This window comes from Silene latifolia, chromosome 11 (assembly GCF_048544455.1).
Source record: "Silene latifolia isolate original U9 population chromosome 11, ASM4854445v1, whole genome shotgun sequence".
Taxonomy (NCBI): Eukaryota; Viridiplantae; Streptophyta; class Magnoliopsida; order Caryophyllales; family Caryophyllaceae; genus Silene; species Silene latifolia.
Genome location: NC_133536.1, coordinates 200,108,406 through 200,129,794, shown reverse-complemented (window position 1 = coordinate 200,129,794; position 21,389 = coordinate 200,108,406). Strand labels below are relative to the sequence as shown.

At 37.8% G+C, this 21,389-nt stretch overlaps 1 protein-coding gene across 2 annotated transcripts; it reads right to left on the bottom strand.

Moving 5' to 3' along the window:
* Positions 1–4,267: 4,267 nt before the first annotated feature.
* LOC141612303 (F-box protein At5g49610-like) lies at positions 4,268–12,747 on the bottom strand. Of its 2 annotated transcripts, none has more exons than XM_074431043.1 (2): positions 12,529–12,747; positions 4,268–5,676 (listed from the first exon to the last, which is right to left on the bottom strand). In XM_074431043.1, exon 2 carries the CDS (start codon positions 5,673–5,675, stop codon positions 4,509–4,511), a length of 1,167 nt encoding a protein of 388 aa, XP_074287144.1. In that variant the 5' UTR covers position 5,676; positions 12,529–12,747; the 3' UTR covers positions 4,268–4,508. The 2 variants fall into 2 exon arrangements, with proteins under 2 accessions (XP_074287144.1, XP_074287143.1); XM_074431042.1 differs by lacking the exon at positions 12,529–12,747 and adding an exon at positions 10,982–11,556.
* Positions 12,748–21,389: the final 8,642 nt, after the last annotated feature.

Below are 21,389 nucleotides of genomic sequence, written 5' to 3'. Positions count from 1 at the left end.
CAAGTCAAAGCGGGAATCCTGGGAGGGGGCCTAAAGAGGCCCGAGCTACTGGGCGATAGAAGCCAACTCTCCCTTTTTCTGAAAAACGCGCTGATTGTTTTGTATAAATAGTGATGTTTGTGCTTCATTCTTTCATCATCCGAAACACAAAAACATCTCTACAAAAGCTCTTCTTTTTCCACAAAAATATTTCATGGATGCTTTTGAGAATGCGTTGCGCCAATGGTGTCGGGATTTGTCGCCTCCCGAAAAGTATCAACTCATTTATATTGGAGTTGGTCAATTGTTGGTGCTCCGTCAAGTGAAGGTGCAATCCTCATTTCTCGAAGCATGTTCTCGGTTTTGGGATTCGAAACATCATGTTTTCGTTTTCCCGAAAGGTGAAATTTGTCCTCTTGCCGAAGAAGTTTGGAGCCATTGGGGGGTGGTCGGGTTGTGTTCCAGTGCTTCCTACGACTCGGTTGTGCTACAAGGAGACTTTCGTGGTGCCTGTCGATCCGCCTAGGCTGCTATTCCAGGAGTGGACGCCTGACGAGGTTGAGGAGCACCTTCACGGTCATGGAGGTGAGGAGTTGTTGTTGCGAGGGGTCGACTAGGACACCTTTCGTTTGTCGAGGCTCGCTTGGTACCCGATCGAGGTATGCTCCCTCGGCTCTTTGCTCATTGCCACTCTTTGTTTTTCGATGGAAGGGTTTGTTACCTTGGACATGGTTTCCCATTGTAGGGTGTTGACGACTTCATGAGGACCCAGCCCCCAGCTTTCACGGCACAAACCACTTTCCAGGGGCCGAGTGGTGAGAAGTTGCAATTGCGTCTGCCAGAGCCTGCAGTTCCTGAGGTGACCGACGCCGACATAGAGTGGAGGTTGACGGTTTTGAGGGTGAGCTTCTAGTTTGAGCCCTCCTTCCTATTTGTATTTGGCTTTCTGTGTTGTTGTTGTTTGGTTGAAAGGTTTTGCTTTGTTGTGTAGGTGTCGACCCTTAGTCACCAGGCTTTGTGGCAGATGGCTAACCGATGGAGGGCGCTTGCTGGTGACCTGGCCGCGAGGGAGTCTCAGCTTGTGGAGGTGCCTTTTGTTTGCTGTTCTTGTGTTTTTATGTGTTGCATTTCATGTTTAGACCTTACCGACCTAGGTTGTGTTTTTCAGAGTACTACGAATCCGGCGGAGCTGGCTCGGGTCCGTGCTGAGTTGGATGAGGCGAGAGCAACGATCCAGGCACAGGAGCTTGGACTCACTACTCGTGGTCAGGCGTCACGAGGACGAGCTGCAGAGCCGAGATACTGAGATCGCTTCTCTTAGGGCTCGGTTGGCCGAGGCGGAGGAGCTTCGTGTTATGATGGAGCGGGAGACGTTGGAGAGTTCTCCTGAGAGAAAGCCAGAGCAGGAGGTGGTGTCTGCTTTGCCCATGACTCCTCGTGAGACCGAGGCTGGGTCGCCGTAAGGCGCTTAGTAGTTGTAGTTGTTTGTCCGTGTTTTGGACTTTGGTTTGTATATGTGTATATTTTGCTTGAGGCGGTTTGTATATATGTGTTTTTGGTTTGTAGTTTGTTTGTGTTTGGCTTTTTTTGTGTTGTGTTTCGGAGAAGCGTGGTCGACGGCTGATTCCCCATTTGCTTCAACATTTGTTCATGCATTGTTAGTGTAGAAAACGGGCAACAGATAGCGCATACACATACACGCAAGCATGCAAAAAATATTTGTTGAAAACAACAATAACCACGATGACTCGAAGTTGAAATTGTTTGTTTAAGAAAAGAATTTTGAAAATTCTGTGACAAGGCGTCACGTATGGATTTTTCAAATGGAATTGTTTTGAAATTTCGAAGGATTAATTCGTGTTTGAATTAAATCGCATCGAATTTTGCCAAAATTGATTTGCAACTCGAAAACTAAAACTCAAACCGCCATGGATGAATTTCAAAAGAGATTTTGTGAGTGTGTTAATTTTAATTTCTGGAGATCAAGACTCGAATTTGCAAGAGCGTTTTGAGAAATATTGATGCTATGTTATCAATTTTGATTTTTGTGGAAATGCGAAAAATGCGAAAAAAATTCGAAATTTTCGACTGAGATGGAAACGATTCGTCGCGGATCGGGGCGACTAGCCTCCCCCCCCCTAAAAAAAGAATAGAAAAATTAGTATGTTTAAAGCTGCGTCATGGAAACCGTGGAGGATTTCAGAAAACGTGAATCCAAGGAAATGTGAGTGTGAGAAAACAAAAAAAAATTCGGAAAGCCCTGAAGAGGCGCGAGCCTTAAGATGAGAAAAAAGATGCGTCAGAAAGAAGTACAACTTGACAAGGACAAGTCAAGGTGCGAATTCTTAGAATCAGCCCAAAGAGGCGAGAGCCCCTGGGTGATGCAAGGGAGCTCCCCCTTTTTCGTAAAAAGGTGTTGATTGTTTTGTATAAATAGGGACGTTTGTGCTTCATTGTTTCATCATCCGAAACACGAAAAATATCTCTACGAAAACCTTCTCATCTTTTCCACAAAATAATTCATGAATACTTTCGAAAATAGGTTGCGACATTGGTGTCGGGATTTATCGCCCCCGAGAAGTATCAACTCATTGTAATGGGAGTTGGTCAATTGTTGGTGTTTTGTCAAGTCAAGGTGCAATCCTCGTTCCTTGAAGCATGCTCTCGTTTTTGGGATTCGAAACATCATGTTTTAGTTTTCCCGAAAGGTGAAATTTGCCCACTTGCCGAAGAAGTGGGTGCTACTGGAGGGTGGCCGAGTTGTACTCCAGTGCTTCCTCCAACTCGGTTGTGTTATAAGGAGAAGTTTTCTTCTATGTTGGGCTTGTCGACAAGCCAAGCGAACTTCCTCCTTGCTCCTCATGGTGTTGACATGTTGGCTCTTATCAACATCTTCTCAAACCGCTTGGATGTCAACATCTCGGAGGTGGCTAGGAAAAGGGCTCTTGTCTTTTGCCTAGTGCATGCTTACCTCCTTATTGATGCTTTGAAGGAGGAGAGGCCAAGATGGTATGGTAGCATGACCCTTGTTCATGTTGTTGAGCAAATGGAGCATGGGTGGGATCCATCGTGGTTGGTGTTTGGCGAGATCGTCCAAGCTTTGGACAAGAAGGGTTCTTGTGGAGAAGCTCATTCGTTCGGATCTCCAAGGATCCTTAAGGTTTTGGTTGAGTTGGTCCATCTACCATGGTATCAGAGCCAGTGTGACCGAAGGTCACGGGTTCGAATCCTGACAACCTCAAAACCCCTCAAAAACTCTCGAAGTGGAAACCCAGCACACGGTACGGGGGAGCCGGTGCACAACTAACCACTCTTCAAGCCCAACGGGCATTTGAGTGAGGGAGCGTAATAGAAATATTTATAATAGTTGGGCCTCAACCATCACCTTAAGGTTTTGGTTGAGATGGTTCATCTATCAGTTAACTTGTCTCTGCTGTTGAGCCATATATCAAATGTGGTTGGTGGCAATGCGGTGTTGCGTTTAATATCATGCTTAATCTTTCTGTTTGATTCTCATTTGTCAACTCAACTTCTTAAGTCTAGCATTTATTTTCAGTGCACCAACTGCACTTGATGAGCTCTCAAAATCGGGTGCCTTCAACTTTCCGAAATTTCATTTCTAGAGAACCTCCTGGATCATCTTTCCTGCCGGAATCTGGAAGATATCACCTCTACATATCTTATGCTTGTCCTTGGGCATGTACATGTCTAAGTATTGACATCTTAACATTGCTTCTTTTGTGTAACGTGAGCCACTACGCAATTTTGAAGCTGACGGGTTTTAAACCTGTTAGATTTATTAACCCCAACATTAATAAACAAAGCATAAGTTAACTCAGTTTTGACTAGCTTTTAGAGTCTGCAGTGGCTACGACTTTTTAGGTAAATTACTAATGTTTTTCTTTAGTATCTACGTTAGTTACTAGGGTTAAATATTAGGAGTTGTGTTAGTAAGATATTAAGACTCTTTATGTGGCTAGTAAAGTTAGGACCTTATAATTAGAGGTCATTGTCATTGTCATTGTTGTAAGTATGTATTATGCTTTAATATCCCCGAGTTAAGCATAGAGTGAAAATCTTAGCTTCTTAGGGTGTGTTTTGGATTGAGGAATTTGGAGGAAAAGGAAAGGGAGGGAGAGTAGGAGATTTAAAATTTCAAGATTGGATTGCAAATAAGGGTGGAAGGAAATGGAGGGGAAGCGATTTGAATTTGGAGGAAAAGGAAAGGTATCACAAGGAGGCATGGATTCAAGGCCGAGTCGCGGGTGGAGGCTAAACAATTACAAACTGAACACCAAATACAGATTTATTGATGCGGTAGAAAAAGAGTTGGAACACATACATCCATATAGATAGATCACTTCAGACATTTTAGCTACACAGTCCTAATATATTTTTTGTAATCCAGTAATTCGGATGCATGAATCAGCCTGTAGCTCCAGTATGCAAAAGTATGGATCTCCGACGTAGCCACATATATAGTTTAGATAACAGCTAAAAAAGCAAGAGTTGAAGACCGACAAGACCATCTAGTAATTAGCCAGAGGTGCCAAGCTGATTGAATATGGAATTACTGTTGGAGCAATGAAGACTTGACGTCCCAAGTCCGTGATGCTACAAAGTAATCGCATATTCCTTGATTGAATCTCCAGAGAAAAGGCCGAGTTAGACACCCTCAAGAACAAATTACCTTCTTTAAAGGCCAAGAGATGCATCCATGTAAATTTGGTTACTCTCTCCACCAAGTTACGGAAATATTCTGGGTTTTTTTCCTCCATCGCCTCAAACGATATGAAATCCCTAAGATCCCATTTGGAAGTAAAACGGTCCACTAGGGCCCACACTTGAAGCGCGTCTGTAGACACCACTACACAATGTAACACACCCTCAGATTCACCCAGACAAATTTCAGGGCCATTGTTATCAGTAAGAGAAAGTGGGAGTGAGATCATGAATGACAGTTCGTTATCTATGTCGAATGTAACAAGTTCAAAACCGTCAGTAAGGCAGTACAAGATCCCCTTGAGAATAACCCTTTTGTTGCTGCATAATGAATCTTCAGACTGACATAGTTCCTTTGACTTGACCCATTTTTTCTTTTCCCAATCATATATTCCAAAGCCAAAGAACAACTCTTCCTTTCCCTCAATCAAGTCAACAGTCTCAAAAACTTTCACAAGTTTGTAATCTCTTGCGGCATTGATCAAGGAAGTAGAATGTGGCTCAAAAGAAAAGGCTATTTGATCTCGCCTTTGAAAATTATCCCATTTTAGCTTTACAAATTCTTTATTGGCAGGATTACAGACGTATAAAAATGGGTCCGCAGAAGGGTTGCAACTCCTACAGCAAATCAGACCATTGCTTGATGCCAAAATGGTGACTTTCTCAGGCAAAAAGTCTAGGACATTTTGGTAAATTTTTGTTTTCTGGACTGCAAGGGGTATGTAACATAGTTTATCCACATCAACTTCACTGTACTCATATCTTTCCTGGAAGAAGTACCCTGAAATTGAAATTGGGGGAGATATATTCATTTGAATGCGCTGGAAATCCGGATCTGTAATAAAGTTTTGCCATTGTTTAGAAACCCGCTTTAACTGGAGTAACTTATCAGCTGGCAATCGAGAAAGGACGTCGAAGGGGATATCGTTGTTCAGTAAGCACAAGTCCATAGCTTGAGAGACACGTTTCGTCATTCTGAAGAAATTAAGGCATCAACTTAAACTTGATATTCATAAATCATAGTAGTTAGAATAACACGAGAAAAGTTATATGAGACCGTCTTACCTGTCTGACAAACTCATAAACCTTCTAACTAAATGAAGAATACATATAATTTTGGGATGGTCTTTATATTTTAGTCCATCTCATAATCATTATTACCAGAAGACACGACATTAGTTGAAAATAATTACTAGTACTAGTACTAGCACTTATTTATCTTCTATCACATGAGACTGCTCAGATTCTCAGAGATGCTTATTATTACAAACTACTTTGAACACTTTCTTAGCATGAAAATGAACAATTCGGCATTTAGTAAAAGACAACAGCTATCAGGGGAGAATTAATTAGGTGTTGTGAAACTGCATGGGCGCAACCTAGTTTTGAAGGTGAGAAAGTTAACAGAGGAAGGTGAATGATTGAATTGTATTGCCTTCTCCAAATTACAATGTTCCTATATATACAAATATGCTAAGCTATGATATAACCCTAATACAATACAATATTTCCATAACTAAAATATACACCATATCATATCAAATAATTCGATTATATGATACGATATTCTTGATACGGTTTCCATACTCCCCTTCAAGTTGGTTCTCCGGGTAAACCGAGACCCAACTTGCGTTGCAAGTACTCGAACACATCTCCTCCTAAAGCCTTTGTGAACAAGTCTGCCACCTGCTCTTTACTTCGAACATGCACCATCCTTATCGTGTTCTCGACAAGGTGTTGTCTAACAAAATGGCAATCTATTTCTATATGCTTTGTTCTATCATGAAACACGGGATTCTTCGCTATGTGGATCGCAGCTTGATTATCACAACACAACACCATGGGTTTTGTATGAAACACTCCTAATGATGCCAAGAAAGACTTCAACCAAATCAGTTCACTTGTTGCGCTTCCCATAGCACGATACTCAGCCTCCGCCGTCGACCTTGATACGGTTGCTTGCTTCTTTGCCCTCCATGATACAGGCGACGAACCGAGTGAAACAAAATACCCGCTTAATGAACGTCTTGACAATGGACATCGCCCATAATCTGAGTCACAATATCCTCGCAATTCCAAGTTCGAATCTTTGCTTAGAACAATTCCCTTGCTCGGGTTCATCTTTACATAACGCACTACCCTTAATGCAGCGTCCCAATGTTCCTTTCGCGGCTCGCTTACGAAACGAGACAACATGTGCACCGAATAAACCAGGTCGGGTCTAGTAATGGTTAGATAAACCAATCTCCCAACTAATCTTCTATACTTCATTGCATCCTTCAACAACTCGCCTCTAGCCAATTCCAACTGATGATGTTGCAACATTGGCGTGTACACGGGCTTAGCTCCACTCATTCCCGCTTCTTCAATTATTCCTAATGCATATTTTCGTTGATTAAGGAACAGTCCCTTCTGCCCGTGTGCCACTTCAATTCCCAAGAAATATTTGATTCGGCCCAAGTCTTTTATACCGAAATGTTCATTGAGAGTACCCTTGAATTTTCCACTTTCCTCCATATTGTTACTCACCATTATCATATCGTCGACATACACCAAGACTCCAATGAAAGTGTTTCCATTGTTATAAGTGAACAAGGAATAATCGGCCAAGGATTGAACGAAGCCATACCTTTTCAAGAAATCAGTGAGCTTGGCAAACCAATTACGGGATGCTTGTTTGAGTCCGTAAATCGATTTTAACAGCTTGCACACTCTATTCTCCCCTTTTCGTTCAAACCCTTGTGGAATCCGCATGTAAACTTCCTCTTCTAAGTCTCCATGTAGAAAAGCGTTGTTTACATCTAATTGTTCGATGTTCCATTTCTTTGCCAATGCCACCGTCAGTAAACAACGAACGCTAACCATCTTGGCCACAGGTGCATATGTCTCGTGATAATCGATTCCTTCGACTTGAGTAAAGCCTTGTGCTACTAATCGTGCCTTATACCGTTCAATTGAGCCATCCGCCTTGTATTTAACTTTGTATACCCATTTGCAACCGATTGGTTTCTTTCCATTTGGTAAGGACACGATTTTCCAAGTCCCATTGCTCTCCAATGCTTCAATTTCTTTATTCATGGCTTCCCTCCATCTTGCATCACCTACGGCTTCATGGAAATAGACGGGTTCTTGAACCTCGTCTATTTTGGTTAGGAATGCTTTATGGGAATTAGAAAAACAACTTGTGTCAACATAATTAACTAAGGGATAACGAGTACCTGATTTCTCGGACTTCGACTGATCGTGATGAGCATTTGTGATGGGCTTGACGATTCTTGTCGACTTACAAACATAGTCCTTTGCCCAATAGGGCTCTCGTCGTTCTCTTGCTCCTCGTCCAACCCTATCAATCTCGCTGTTTTCTGTCGAAACATTTTGTGTTTCATTAACAGTCACTTCAACTCCTGCCCCTGTATTGGTTTCGTCCTCTTCAAGAGGCACTTCCTCTTCAATATTTTTCGGACCGTCCTCAACATACTCTACCCGCTTACCCGTATTTTCGATATTTGTGTGTGACGGGTTGGGTTCATAGAAGGGAAAAACGTGTTCGAAGAATATTACATCACGCGAAACAAACATTCTTTGGGTACTTAAATCATACATTTTCCACCCCTTTTTACTATGTGGGTAACCCAAAAATAGGCATCGCTTTCCCCGTTCCCCAAATTTGTCCCGTGGTTTTTCTTTGTTGTGGGCATAACTGAGGCATCCAAGTACTTTGAGGTTTGTCAGGTCTGGTTTTGTGTTATACAAAAGTTCATATGGAGTCTTATTTTGAAGTAGGGGAGTTGGTGTTCGGTTTATTAGGTACGCAGCTGTCAAAACACACTCTCCCCAAAAACGAATGGGTAAATGTCCCGCAAAACGCAAAGCTCGAGCCTTTTCTAAAATATGACGGTGTTTTCTTTCTACCCTTCCATTTTGTTGAGGGGTGTCGACATTGCTAGTTTGGAATAAAATCCCATTATCCTCATAATAATATTTCATGACCCCTGATAACAGTTCAGTTCCGTTGTCACTTTGAATAATTTTAACGTTTTTATTGAACTGATTTTTGACCATCTGACAAAAAATTTTCATCAAATCACCAGCCTCACTCTTTTCTTTCATCAAATAAACCCACACACCTCGACTGTGGTCATCGACTATGGTCAAGAAATAATGGGCTCGGGATAAACTAGCAATAGGGTATTTGCCCCAAATGTCAACATGAATTAAACCAAACAATTCAGCACACCGTTTATTATTCCGACTAAAAGAATTATGCGTTTGTTTAGCCCTACAACAAGGGTCACAAACTTGACTAGAATCCCAATTCAAATTGCAATTAACTAATTTAGAAAAAGAAAATGCTTTACTCCTTGACGGGTGGCCAAGTCGTTTATGCCACAACTCGGCATCCTTCTCGATCGACACCGTTTTTGCCTCCTCTCTTTTATTCGACTTGAACTGGTATATCCCATCACAATGCTCACCCCGTCCAATCTCCGTCTTCGAAACCTGATCCTGCATTATACAATAGTCAGGGAAAAAGGTTATGACACAATTGTTTTCGTGGATTAGTTGTTGAACCGATATCAAATCACACGTTAGTGTGGGTACATATAACACATCTTTCAATATAAAATTATCGTTCAACACCACTTCTCCATGCTCCTTAGCTTTGATTTGCTTTCCATCTGGTAATCCGACAATCGATGGTTCCTCGGTCCAAACATTAATTAGACAATCTCGATTCCCTGTCATGTGATGCGAAGCACCACTATCGATTAACCAATTTCGACTATGTTTAATGTGCATACCTGTCAACTTGTCACTACCTTCGGGACTAGCATTGAGTAGTATTCGAATCCTTTCTATCTCGTCATTAGTGAAGGGAACGTTCTGCTTGACTGCTTCTCCCTCCTTGTTACTCGACGAGCTGCTCATGGCGTTAGCTTGATAGGAACCCTGCTGTCCACGACCTTGTGACCTGCCCCTACCACGTCCTCTTCCATATCCACCGCGTCTTCCTCTTCCTCTTTCTCTACTTTTCACAACCTCATATCCGTGCTTGTCATAGCAGTTTTCCTCTGTGTGATAAAATTTTCCACAGTGGCTGCATTGTGGAGGTTCAACCTCCTCTTCTCCTTCTGTTTTCGTGTAGCTCCCCTTGCCTCTTCCTGCTGCATAGGACCTCACGGACATGGCTGCCTCATTGCTTTCCTCCTTCACTTTCGTCACATTCGAATGTCTTTCTTCACGGAGGACCAGTGCATATGCGCGTGGTAAGGTGGTGATGGGGTCTTCCATCAATAAATTTGTACGGACATGACCGTATAAATTCTTATCGAGTCCCATCAAAAACTGATGGACTTTTTCTTCTTCCTTTTCTTTCGCCATTACGTATTTGCACCACAAGTGCACGGCGGAATTTTGCTGTAATTAGCAAGCTCATCCCATATAGTTTTGAGTTTTGTGTAATACTCAACAACTGTCATTCTTCCTTGTTTGCATTCCATCAATTCCCCTTTCAACTGGTGTACTCTTGGCGCGTTTCCAGCCGAGTAACGATCCTTCAATTCCTCCCAAACTTCAGCAACAGTTAATTCAAAAGCTATGCTCGGATGTAACTTTGGGTCGATTACATTCCGTAACCATGCCTTTAACATGGCATTGCACGATCTCCATGCTACTGCTTCAACATCTTCTCCGTCAACATCAGATGGTCGCTTGACCTTTCCCTCAACAAAACTCAACTTGTTCTTAGCATCTAAGCCGTTTTTGACTGCGGCGGCCCACAAATCGTAGTTTTCGCCATTGAAAACAATCTGGGTGAGGGATAGGTTGGGATTGTCTGATGGGTGAAGATACAAAGGGGAACTTGAGGGAATGTTTTTGGGTTTTGTATTTTTGCCATCGTCTCCTGGCATCTTCGTTTTCTGTTTGATTCAACGTAGAAAGTTTTTGGTGTTTGTTTTTTTTTTTTTTGTGAAACCCTAGCTCTGTGATACCATGAGAAAGTTAACAGAGGAAGGTGAATGATTGAATTGTATTGCCTTCTCCAAATTACAATGTTCCTATATATACAAATATGCTAAGCTATGATATAACCCTAATACAATACAATATTTCCATAACTAAAATATACACCATATCATATCAAATAATTCGATTATATGATACGATATTCTTGATACGGTTTCCATAGAAGGCTTTTAAGGGATTGCATTTATGACGCAATGTACAAGATCAGACCGCGACTTAGACAGATTTAATTCAATGGAAAACAAGGTTTAACCTGATGCTACTGAGATGCATTAGAGAATCAGATGGGTATGTTATGATCGATTTTGCTTGTGAGTGCTACAAACATAGGAATACAGAACAAGAATGAGAAATCCAAAATAATTGTTGTCACTCACATAGTCACATATCAATACAGATATTATAGTTGAGAAAATAAATCAATTCAGCCCGTGGTATTACTTGAAGCCGTGACACTGCCAATGAATTAGTCGGGATTGCCCATAAAGTGCGCCACGACTGACTCAGGAATCAAGACTCAACCCAGTATTTTGATAGCATTATGCAGATGATATTCATATATGACTAAAAGAAGCTTCCACATAGTGGTCAAATTCAAATAATTGCTGACTCAAGTAACTTTCCAGATTTCCACAGTTTTAACAGTGGCGTATCCAGGATTTGAGGTCAGGGGGGGCACACTAAAAAAAAAAATTGCAGACAACATTTATACATTAAAATGAGACCGAGAAATTAAAGGGGGTAAAACCGGATATTCCGATTCCGATTAGGCTATGGGAAACTTGGCACATAAATTGCCTTGCTGTGCAACATCAAACAATTGCCCTACTGCTACAAGCCACTAGCGTGAAAAAAAAAAAATAGTGTACAGAAATTGACCATAATAAAAATTGACCTCCCGAACCAAAGTAGCACCAATTTGTACATATGAGAGCACGCGTACCACGTAAATTATTGATTATAAGGGTTTCGTTTGATTAGTCGAACAAGATATTCAAGATACACCAAGCAATACTTCATACTTGTTAGCAATACACAAGTAATAGTATGTAAGTGAGTGATTTAGGCCTTTAGGTTTGAGAAAAATGAGATAATTAACCAAATAATCAATCTACACTAACCCAAGCCAATAATTACACAAATAGATGAATAAATTTGCAAACTAATAAGAACAAATTTGGGATCTAGGTTTTGGGGAACAAATTAATCAAACTAACAAGAACAAATTAATTGAATTTGGGGAACAAATTAATCGTATTAATCAAACTAATAACTAATAAGAACAAATTAATCGAATTAATCAAAACAAGCAACAACAAATTAATCGAATTAATAAGATTATAAGAACACATACCGAATTAATCCCATTTCTCCATTATACAAACAAGTACTATGTATTCTGTACCACAAATTTTTACAGAACAATTCAACCAACTTTATTCTCATTATTATTATTATTATTATTATTATTATCATTATAAGAACACAAAAAACAGTCAGATTTTACTATTTCAGGAAAAAAAAGGTAACTCTTTCACTCAAAACAATTTTTCTACCTACTTATTCAATTAAATCTATTGATTGATATTTAAGCATTATAATGAACCTCAAACATGTTATATGAATATTACAATACCAAAAATGGATTTAAACGAAAAAGATGCAAACTTTAGCACAACATAAAAATTACATGTATCAACGACATTGTAAAAAGTAAGAAATATTGGTACCAAAAAAAAACATTAATAATAAAAGTAACAAGTATGAAAATATGAAAATTTTAAGAAGAAATTATCGAACCTTGAAGGAGAAAAAATTAGCAGAAATTATGGTTTATGGACATTTAGATTCTTTTCCTTGGAGCTTAAACCCTCCAAAAACCATTCACTGTTTTACTTTTGTGTCTTTGTACAATGTAAAACAAAACAAAATATATTTGGGAGTACAGCAGGAAATTTTTTGTTTTGCTTTGTTTTCAATTTTTTTTCTTATCTAGTGATCAAAGGAAGTGTTGCTTTTTCCCATATACTCCCTCCATTCAACTCCACTTTACAAGTATTCTATTTCCGTCCATTCAACTCCACTTTACAGGTTTCCTTATTTGGACATGTAAAAGACTTTTCTATCCTTATTGAAAATCTATATTTACAAAAAATGTCATTCATATCCCACACAAATCCACCATAAAACTCACCTTTATATTTTTTTAATATCTTTAACCCCACCATTCCCTTTCCCTATGTACTTTTAATAGTTTTTTAATCCGTTTCTTAATACCCGCGCAAAAAGCATTGTTGCAAAGTGGGGTTGAATGGAGGGAGTATGGATGTTGCTTAACCAATGACTTGTTTAGCTTCAAACTTCCTCCTACATGGCTACATGTAGCTAAATGATGCCTGTTTTGAATTACTCCCTCCAATTTCCTATTATCTTTCCTCTTTCCTTTTTCAGTTTGATTATCTTCCTTCTTTCCTTTTTTGGTAAGTTTCATTCATTTTTTATTAATTTCTCTCTCCTAAAAAATCAACAACTCTCATTACTTTATCTATTCTTTATTCATCATTTATTCTTTATTATTTTCTCTCCCCTATAAATTTCACAACTTACAATACTTTATTTTACTTTATTCCTTTTTTCTTCCCCTTTTTTAATTTTTGTGCCCAAAAGAAAGGGGAAGATATAAGGAAATAGGAGGGAGTATATGATATGATGTTACGTATATTTAGTAATTTGAGTGCAACCGCGTTGAATTGTCTTCACGTGGGAAAGGGGTTATTTGAAGACCCGTCAAATTTTAATTTGATCCAACTCGTAAACCCAACTCAACGGAATCGACCTGATTCTTAGGGTCAAGACTATAAACAGGGATTTGCGACCCAAAATGATCTAAATTCAAAGATATTTCCGACTTAATTTTTAGGAACCTCTATAATTTAGGATTAAAACTCGGGCAAAATTTTCGACCCGAGGTCGAAATAAGTTTAAGTGCAACATATTTTTAGCATATAAAAATTTAAAAAGAAAACAATGATTATATTTAAAATGTATGGGTATTAAATTATTAATATTCATATATAAATGTGGATTTTGGATCATATGAGAACAATCCCTTAGGTGAGAACGGCGGGAACACTTTTCAATCATAAGATCCAACCAACAAAATATAATATAAGGGTTATGATTAACTCTATTATACATCCGACCACACCCAATCTAACATAATTGACAACTATTATACATTTGTTCTACATTGACCCGCCAGAAAAGTCAACGCCACCGGTCAATGGCAGCGGTCGATTGTCGGTTAATACTGGTCAACGGTTGCTCAACTCCAGTCAACAATGGCTGGCTGGTGGCGCCACCCGTTAACGGTTGGTCAACTCCGGTCAACGGTGGCTGGCTGATGGCGCCACCAGTGAACGATCGGTCAACAGTGGCCAACGGGCGGTGGTCAGTGGTAGTTGCCGATGATCCACAACCACCAGTGGTCAACGGATACACCAATAAATCAAACCTCAAAAAAGGTTATCGATGAGGGCGCCACTAGTCAACGGTCGGTCAACTATGGCCGACGGGCGATGGTCCACAACCGCATGTGGTCAACGGATACCCCATTAAATCAAACCTCAAAAAAGGTTGTCGATGAGACTGATATGTGCTTATTTGGTAACAATTTTCCTCTTCTTCCCTATGCATTTTGCCTCTAGTTGAGACGGTTTTGGCATCTTTAGCTTGCATTTTACGTATTCAGTCCCATGTTATGAGTTTTCGTCTCATCTTGCAAAATTTGAGCCAAAAGAGGATTAAGGAAGCAAGCAAAGTAGCATATGAAGTTAGCATGGGGAAGAAGGAGGGAAGAAATCAGAGGAGGACTCCCGGCCGATTGGCCGGCAGCCGGTGGACCGGCTGAGAGTCCCTCATAGGAGCTTGGACCAATTTTGAAGAAGAAGATACCGTTGGTTCTGTGCCGGTCGAGGACCGGCGTCCGGTCAACCGGCCCATAACCACTGTTAACCTAAGTCAAGGCCAATTTTTAGATGAACTTCCAGATGGTTTCTAGTCGGTCCACGACCCGCGGCCGGTTGACCCGGCCAAGCTACTTCTCCGCAATTTTGTCTTCCTCTTCTTTGGTTGACCTAATTATTAGAACACTATATATAGACCGTCATAATTTGTATTAGATACACTATCCTAGATCTGAATTTATTTCCTCTTTAATGTTAAGCATTCCCTAATCAAGTAATAATCTTTCCATAATTAAACCTTAATAACTTCTTAAATAGTTTAGATTTCGTTTATTTGAGTTGTTTACATTTGGTTATTGGGTTGTAATTAAAGATATTGAAGAATTTTTTCCTTATTAATTTCAATCCAAGTTTGAAACTTTTGATATAATTTCATCCTTATTTACATTTCTCTTTGTTTATTTACATTTCCTAGTTCATTTAAGTTATTGTTTGAAATTTTGAATGGCTTGATTTAGTAACTATGTTTGTTGCTTTATCCATGTTTACTTCTCCATTTTTTTACATGTTTGTTCCAAGCATGAGCGAGTAGTCCCTTCTAGGGCTTCGGGGGACCATACATAACATCATTAGGCCACATTTGAATCTTTACAACGTAATTAGTCAAAAATAAACGGAGTATATAAAACCACATCAAAATAATTCATTTTTAAAATGAAATTTTAAAAGATCTTGGGCCAACATTTCAAGGTGGAATTTTGATTCGCGATAATACATGCCGTTACCAACGAAGAAAAATCAAGACTTAACACGAGAAGATTCTTAAGCTTCATTAGTCAACTAAACTAAGTCTTTAAACACGAAACATCAAGGCTTACTCATGAACATTAAGGTTTCGAAATTTTCGGAACAAAATTTTCAAGACAATATTTCAATCATATGACAAGAATTAGCAATAACAATCAACTTTAGTCCTTGTTAAACAATTAACCAAGCAAAAAAAAAACACAAATTAAATTATTGACTCAAGAACATATATTTCCGAGTTCATAAAAAAAATAAAAATTGGGCAAAATTTCAACATGAAAATTTCATATTTGTCATCATAAATGACGTAAAAAGGTGATTAATATCATTAATCAAACAAAACATGCCATTACTTGACAAATTTTTTGAAGGAATTAGCATAGATTTAAACAAAGTCAAATTGGAAAAATAAGAGGAAAGAAAACGTCACTTGCGTGGTGAAATTAGCCAATCTAAGGGGCTAAAAATGGAGTAAAAACTTGAATTCGAGTAACAACAATCAACAATGACGTTTACAAGAAAAATGATTTTAAATGAAGGAATAAAGAGACAGAATAAGACAATAACACAATTTTTTTGCGAAATTCACAACCCAGAAGTTGGCACTCGGTCGAGTGACAGTCCACACGGCCGAGTGACAGTCCACTCGATCGAGTGCCTTCTCAACTCGGTCGAGTGACTCACTTCCAGAAATTTTCAAATTTCTGGAAATTGCTCCACTCTTTCGAGTGATAGGGTCCACTCGGTCGAGTGACTGGTACTCGGTCGAGTACTAGCTCGTACTCGGTTGGGTGCCTCTCTATGGTTTGCAATTTTCGACTAATGATTACTTCTTATACTAGCGACTACTTTACTAACAACTATTACAAATCACACTTTAACTATAGCATTAGTGAAAATTCAACATATATGCGATATTAAAATGTCAAATGACGGGGCTAGCGCCCCTCATATACTAACTCGTCATAACCGTTTTCAAAACATGTTATACACATTACTCTTTCATCCAATTTTCACATATTAACATATACCAAAGGAATACCTACATCATGTAAGAATCCTATCAACTATGCAAATTACGGCTTCAAAACTCATCATACTCAAACATGCAACACTCATACAAATGAATGCATTTCACATGAAACAATTCTCTACTCGTATCACACATATTTAACTCAAGTGAACATTTCAATTCCATCATTTCAACTATCATATTATAAATTATCACACAACCTCTATATCATGCAAGATGTTCAACAAAACTATAACACAAGCATAATAATGCAACATTTTGTTGGAATATGTGTCCTCCGACAATAATGCGGTCACAACTGTTGTTCATGATGATCACATGTTTAAGTCTCATTCTAAAGAATACAATTGGGAATTAATATTTTACTGTCAACTGGTCCACACATATCGGTAATGATTGGCTGACTAGAGTTTGACATTACTGTCGTGCGACGGTGGTGACCAGTTGATCCCCTTAGGTCATACCTAAAGGGTAACACTCTTAATTGATCATTTAATTGATCGTATGACAATACGGGTTAATTAAATTACTTAAAATTGACGGACGATTTTGGAAGTAATATTTACGTGTCTCATTGTAATTTGATTAAATAAGATACGGTCTAAGTAATCGAATTGTTTTATTACTTAGATGAAATTATTGTTTAAGGAAACAATTGCATTTGAATGAATAAATTATTATAAATACAAGATGTTGTGATTTATAATTGGTAAAATATTTTGCTACAAGTAATTATGAATTATTACTAAGTCAATTTTGTATATGACGTATTTTTATTAATGCGTTGATTTTTAATATGTTAAAAATACATAACAATTTTACATGACATGTGACATGTGACAAATTGACAAAGATAAAATGGAATCCATTTTATCTCCATATGACCGAAATTAGGGGTGATATTAGGAAAATATTATGTTGATTAAGTAAGTGGTAAACATAATCATTTGCCTAAACCTAGCCATGCAAACCTAGTGGTTATTGTGAAGAGCACTTTGATCATGCATTGGGCATAAAAACCTCCCCCCTTCTACCCGGTTTTGAGAAGAGAAAAACCATGGGGTTTTCTTCTTATTTTTACCTAATATACACTACCAAAAACATTAGTGTATGATATATACATCACACAACTAAAAATAAGAGTTTTTAGTGAGATAAAATCTTCCTCTTTCTCCTCTTCTCTTAGCCGAAAATCAAGAGAACAAAAATAATATTTTGGTCAATTTTATTTAAATTAATATTATTCTAGTAATAATAATATTAATTTTATTAAGTTGTTACCTTGGGTATTAATCCTTGGGAGGGATTCTTTACTTGAATCCTTGTTCATCTATTTAAGGAAGCTCAAGAACAAGTGAGTAGGAGAACTCACTTGTGCCCAAATAATCCGAAATCTTCAATGTAAGATGATGATTTCTTCCTTTATTTTATTATTGTTTGCATGCATAAGATCAACATTTAATTTTATGACTAAATTTAAATCATCACATATATGAATATGTCAAGTAATGAGATATAGATTTCTAACAAGTGGTATCAGAGCCTTGGTTTTTTGCATGCAAATCGGTTATAGTTTTTCCGAGTTATACGATTAACATATAAAACTTGTAAATTTGTGTTATTATGATATATCACGAAATAAACTTTGCATGTTAAAGTTTCTGGTCCTAAAATGTATTTAGGATATTTTGATTAATTTATGGATTATTATTGTTCATTTTATATAATAATGGCATTAAAAATGTGATTTTATGATTAAAATGTCATTTTCGGACTAAAATTAGCTAAACTTCGAATTTTTCAGTGGTTTTTGGATATGTTTTCACATATAATATTTTTAGATGACCTGTAAATTTTAAGAATTTTTGGAGTTCTTATGCTCGAAATATGGATTTTTCATGATAAAAATCGGATTTAGATGAAAAATAGGTTAATATGAGAAATATTTCGAATCTGGTCATATAAATTTAGTATGTTGTCACATGCAATTTTACAAGATGTGTGTACAATAATAGGCTATAATGAAGTCTTCATGCATGATTTATGAATTTTTGATGAAAAATAGCATAAATAGTGACTTAATTAGTGAATAATTGCTAAAACATACTTCATGACAAAGAAAAAACGTCATATGTTGCATTTTATTATATTTTTCAGATCTAAAATTGAAAAGTTGATGAATATAATTTTTCTCATGTTTTTATGATTATAATTGATAAATCCGATAAACCGCAACATAGTTTTTCCGATCAATATTTCGAAATTTTAACCTAAGTTTTTGAATATTATGAGTGTCATGGTATTTTTCCAGAATGTTCATGAGTTTAAATTTCAAATTTTTGAATTTATTTGAAATTTTTGTGATTTATTTGGAGTTTATAGCATTTTATTGTAATTTTGGGTCCATGAATGAACAATTTTAAGAAATATAAGTTAGTTATAGTCATATATGTTAGTGGAGACTAATTTTGAGTCCTAAGTTGGTTAGGGTAATTAACTTATGCATAAATATGATTTTATGTAATTTATTGTGATTTTAAAAGGTTGAATCACGCAAATCCGTAAAAACCGTTTTATATACGATATTGGCTCCTTAAAGGCGATTTAGCATAAAATTGGGCATGTTCATACATATTATAATGCTGCATTTTATTTATGATTGTCATCATTTTATTTTATGTAATTTTGAATTATGTAATTTTTACTTAGTATGGCCTTAGTTTTTAATTGGTATTACCCGAAATGTATGGGAATATCGATTCGGTTGTAATTTATTGTGATCTTGTATCACCGTTTTGTAATTTAATAGATTTGTTTTATTTTAATTACAAATGTATAATAGGAAATTATGTAATTTATTTATTCCGGAGTTCTTTGAAGACGGTGTCACTCAAGAAGGCGATACATAAAGACAGTGTTACCTCGAGATGCGTGCCAAAACCGAAGTTCAAGGGACCAATGGAGTTGGTTTTCGAATATGTAATAGTTAATTAGATTTTCTATTTTAGGAAGGCCATACTAGGATTTATTTTATGTTTTGCATTTTATTTATATGTCGCATGCATCGCTAAATCGCCATAACTAAAACATGCATTATCATTTAATCGAGTATATCGACCGTGTCAATTAGAATTATCGTAGTTCACCGCTTTAGTTCACTTAAAACGTGATAGATAATAAATTGACATGACCTCTCGCTAAAAATAAACAATTGAGACATAGCCTTACCAAAAAAAGTAGAAACCATGAAAACCTATTTCGCGAGGGAGTGCACTCGGCCATCCCAGGGTACAAACCTTGTTACGTAGGGGAAGTGGGTGATAAATGTTTATCCACCGAATTCGTATTGATGAGGGTTTCATCGGCTATCTCATGCCCAAGTTGATGTGAATTTGGGTCATGGACACATTTATTTGAAATTTGGATTGACCTCAACGGAAGTATTCGTGACCGCAGTCGCATGTGTTTCGGGCTCTAGATAAATATTAGAGTAATTTTATCGACCGAGAATTCTAAAAGTAGAATCGATTAAAGAGTTAGTCCACCTAGTTATATTGATAAGGGTTTCATCGGCTATCCCGTGCCCAAGTTAATATGAATTTGAATCTCGGAATCATTTATCAAGTTGGGTAGAGGTCACTAGATAAATGCAATAAAACTTGTTTAAATTAATTTTTACGAGTATTATTATTATTTTGAAAACGACATATGTTTTATTCCTTCTATTTTGTTTTGTAGACCGCTTTTATTTCTCATAACAAATGGCCAATCCAAACACCAACGCCACACCTCTCACTAATACTTCATGGCTCCGATCCTTCATGGATCGATGTAAACTTGAAAAGAATGGGTTAAATTTCTCCGATTGGGATGCCCAACTCAAATTAGCCGCCCAAGGTGACGACAAGCTTCGTTACCTCACCGAGGCCTCTCCACCCGAACCTAATGCTAGGTCGAGTGCCGCTACTAGGGAAGCATATGAGGCTTACCACAAGGAGTCCGCCGCAATGAAAAATGTGTTGATCTTTGCGATGGAAGCGGATCTCCAAAGGAGAGCCTTTAAGATGGGCACCGCTAATGAAATCTATTCCAAGCTTGTGACAATGTTTTCACAAACTCCGCGGATCGTCGAATATGAGGCGCCGCGGCATTCTTTGATCTCGACTTTAAGGAGGGCCAAAAGGTTAGCCCTCACGTGATCAAATTGATGGAGCTAGTCAAGACCTTGAAGATTCAAAAGGTTGAAATCCCCAAAGAACTCATTGTAGATAGGATTCTACACTCCTTATCCAAAGTCAAAGCGTATGTTCAATTCCGGGTGAATTTTAACATGCAAGACAAGGACGTGTCTCTTGAAGAGTTGCACAAGTTACTTGTGCAAGCCGAAAGAGACATGGGGTTAAATGTTAACCCACCTAAGGATGTGCTTAACATAAGCACCAAAAGTAAGGGGAAGTTCAAGAAGAATAGGAAGAAGGGTAAGAAGCAAACTCCCACTTTCACCAAAGTTAAGACTTATGAAGCTAGCACCTCCAAGATCAAGAAGGGTCCTCTTGATAAATGCCATTATTGTAATGGTGTTGGACATTGGAAAAGAAATTATTCCAAATACCTTGGTGACATTAAAGCTGGAAAGATCACTCCAGTAGGTAAATGACTATCCTTTCTTTTATGTTTCTAATTCAACTATGGTATTGTGATACAAAGTTGTAATAATGTATCCCCTTTTTATTGTAAATAGGGCCTCCACCAAGTAAGGACAAGGGAAAAAAAAGCAAGTTTGAGAAACCATCGAGAAGCTAGGAGTAGCTTCCATGAAGCTTGGCTTTTTATTGTCTTATTTTAATTTATGTTTC

Bases quoted from the DNA above. Each gene is read 5' to 3' on its own strand.
- LOC141612303 (XM_074431042.1), bottom strand. From the start codon at position 11,001: ATGCATCTCAGTAGCATCAG. The intron at 5,677-10,981 runs GTTAAACCTTGT...TAATTTCTTCAG, and splicing joins ATGCATCTCAGTAGCATCAG to AATGACGAAACGTGTCTCTC.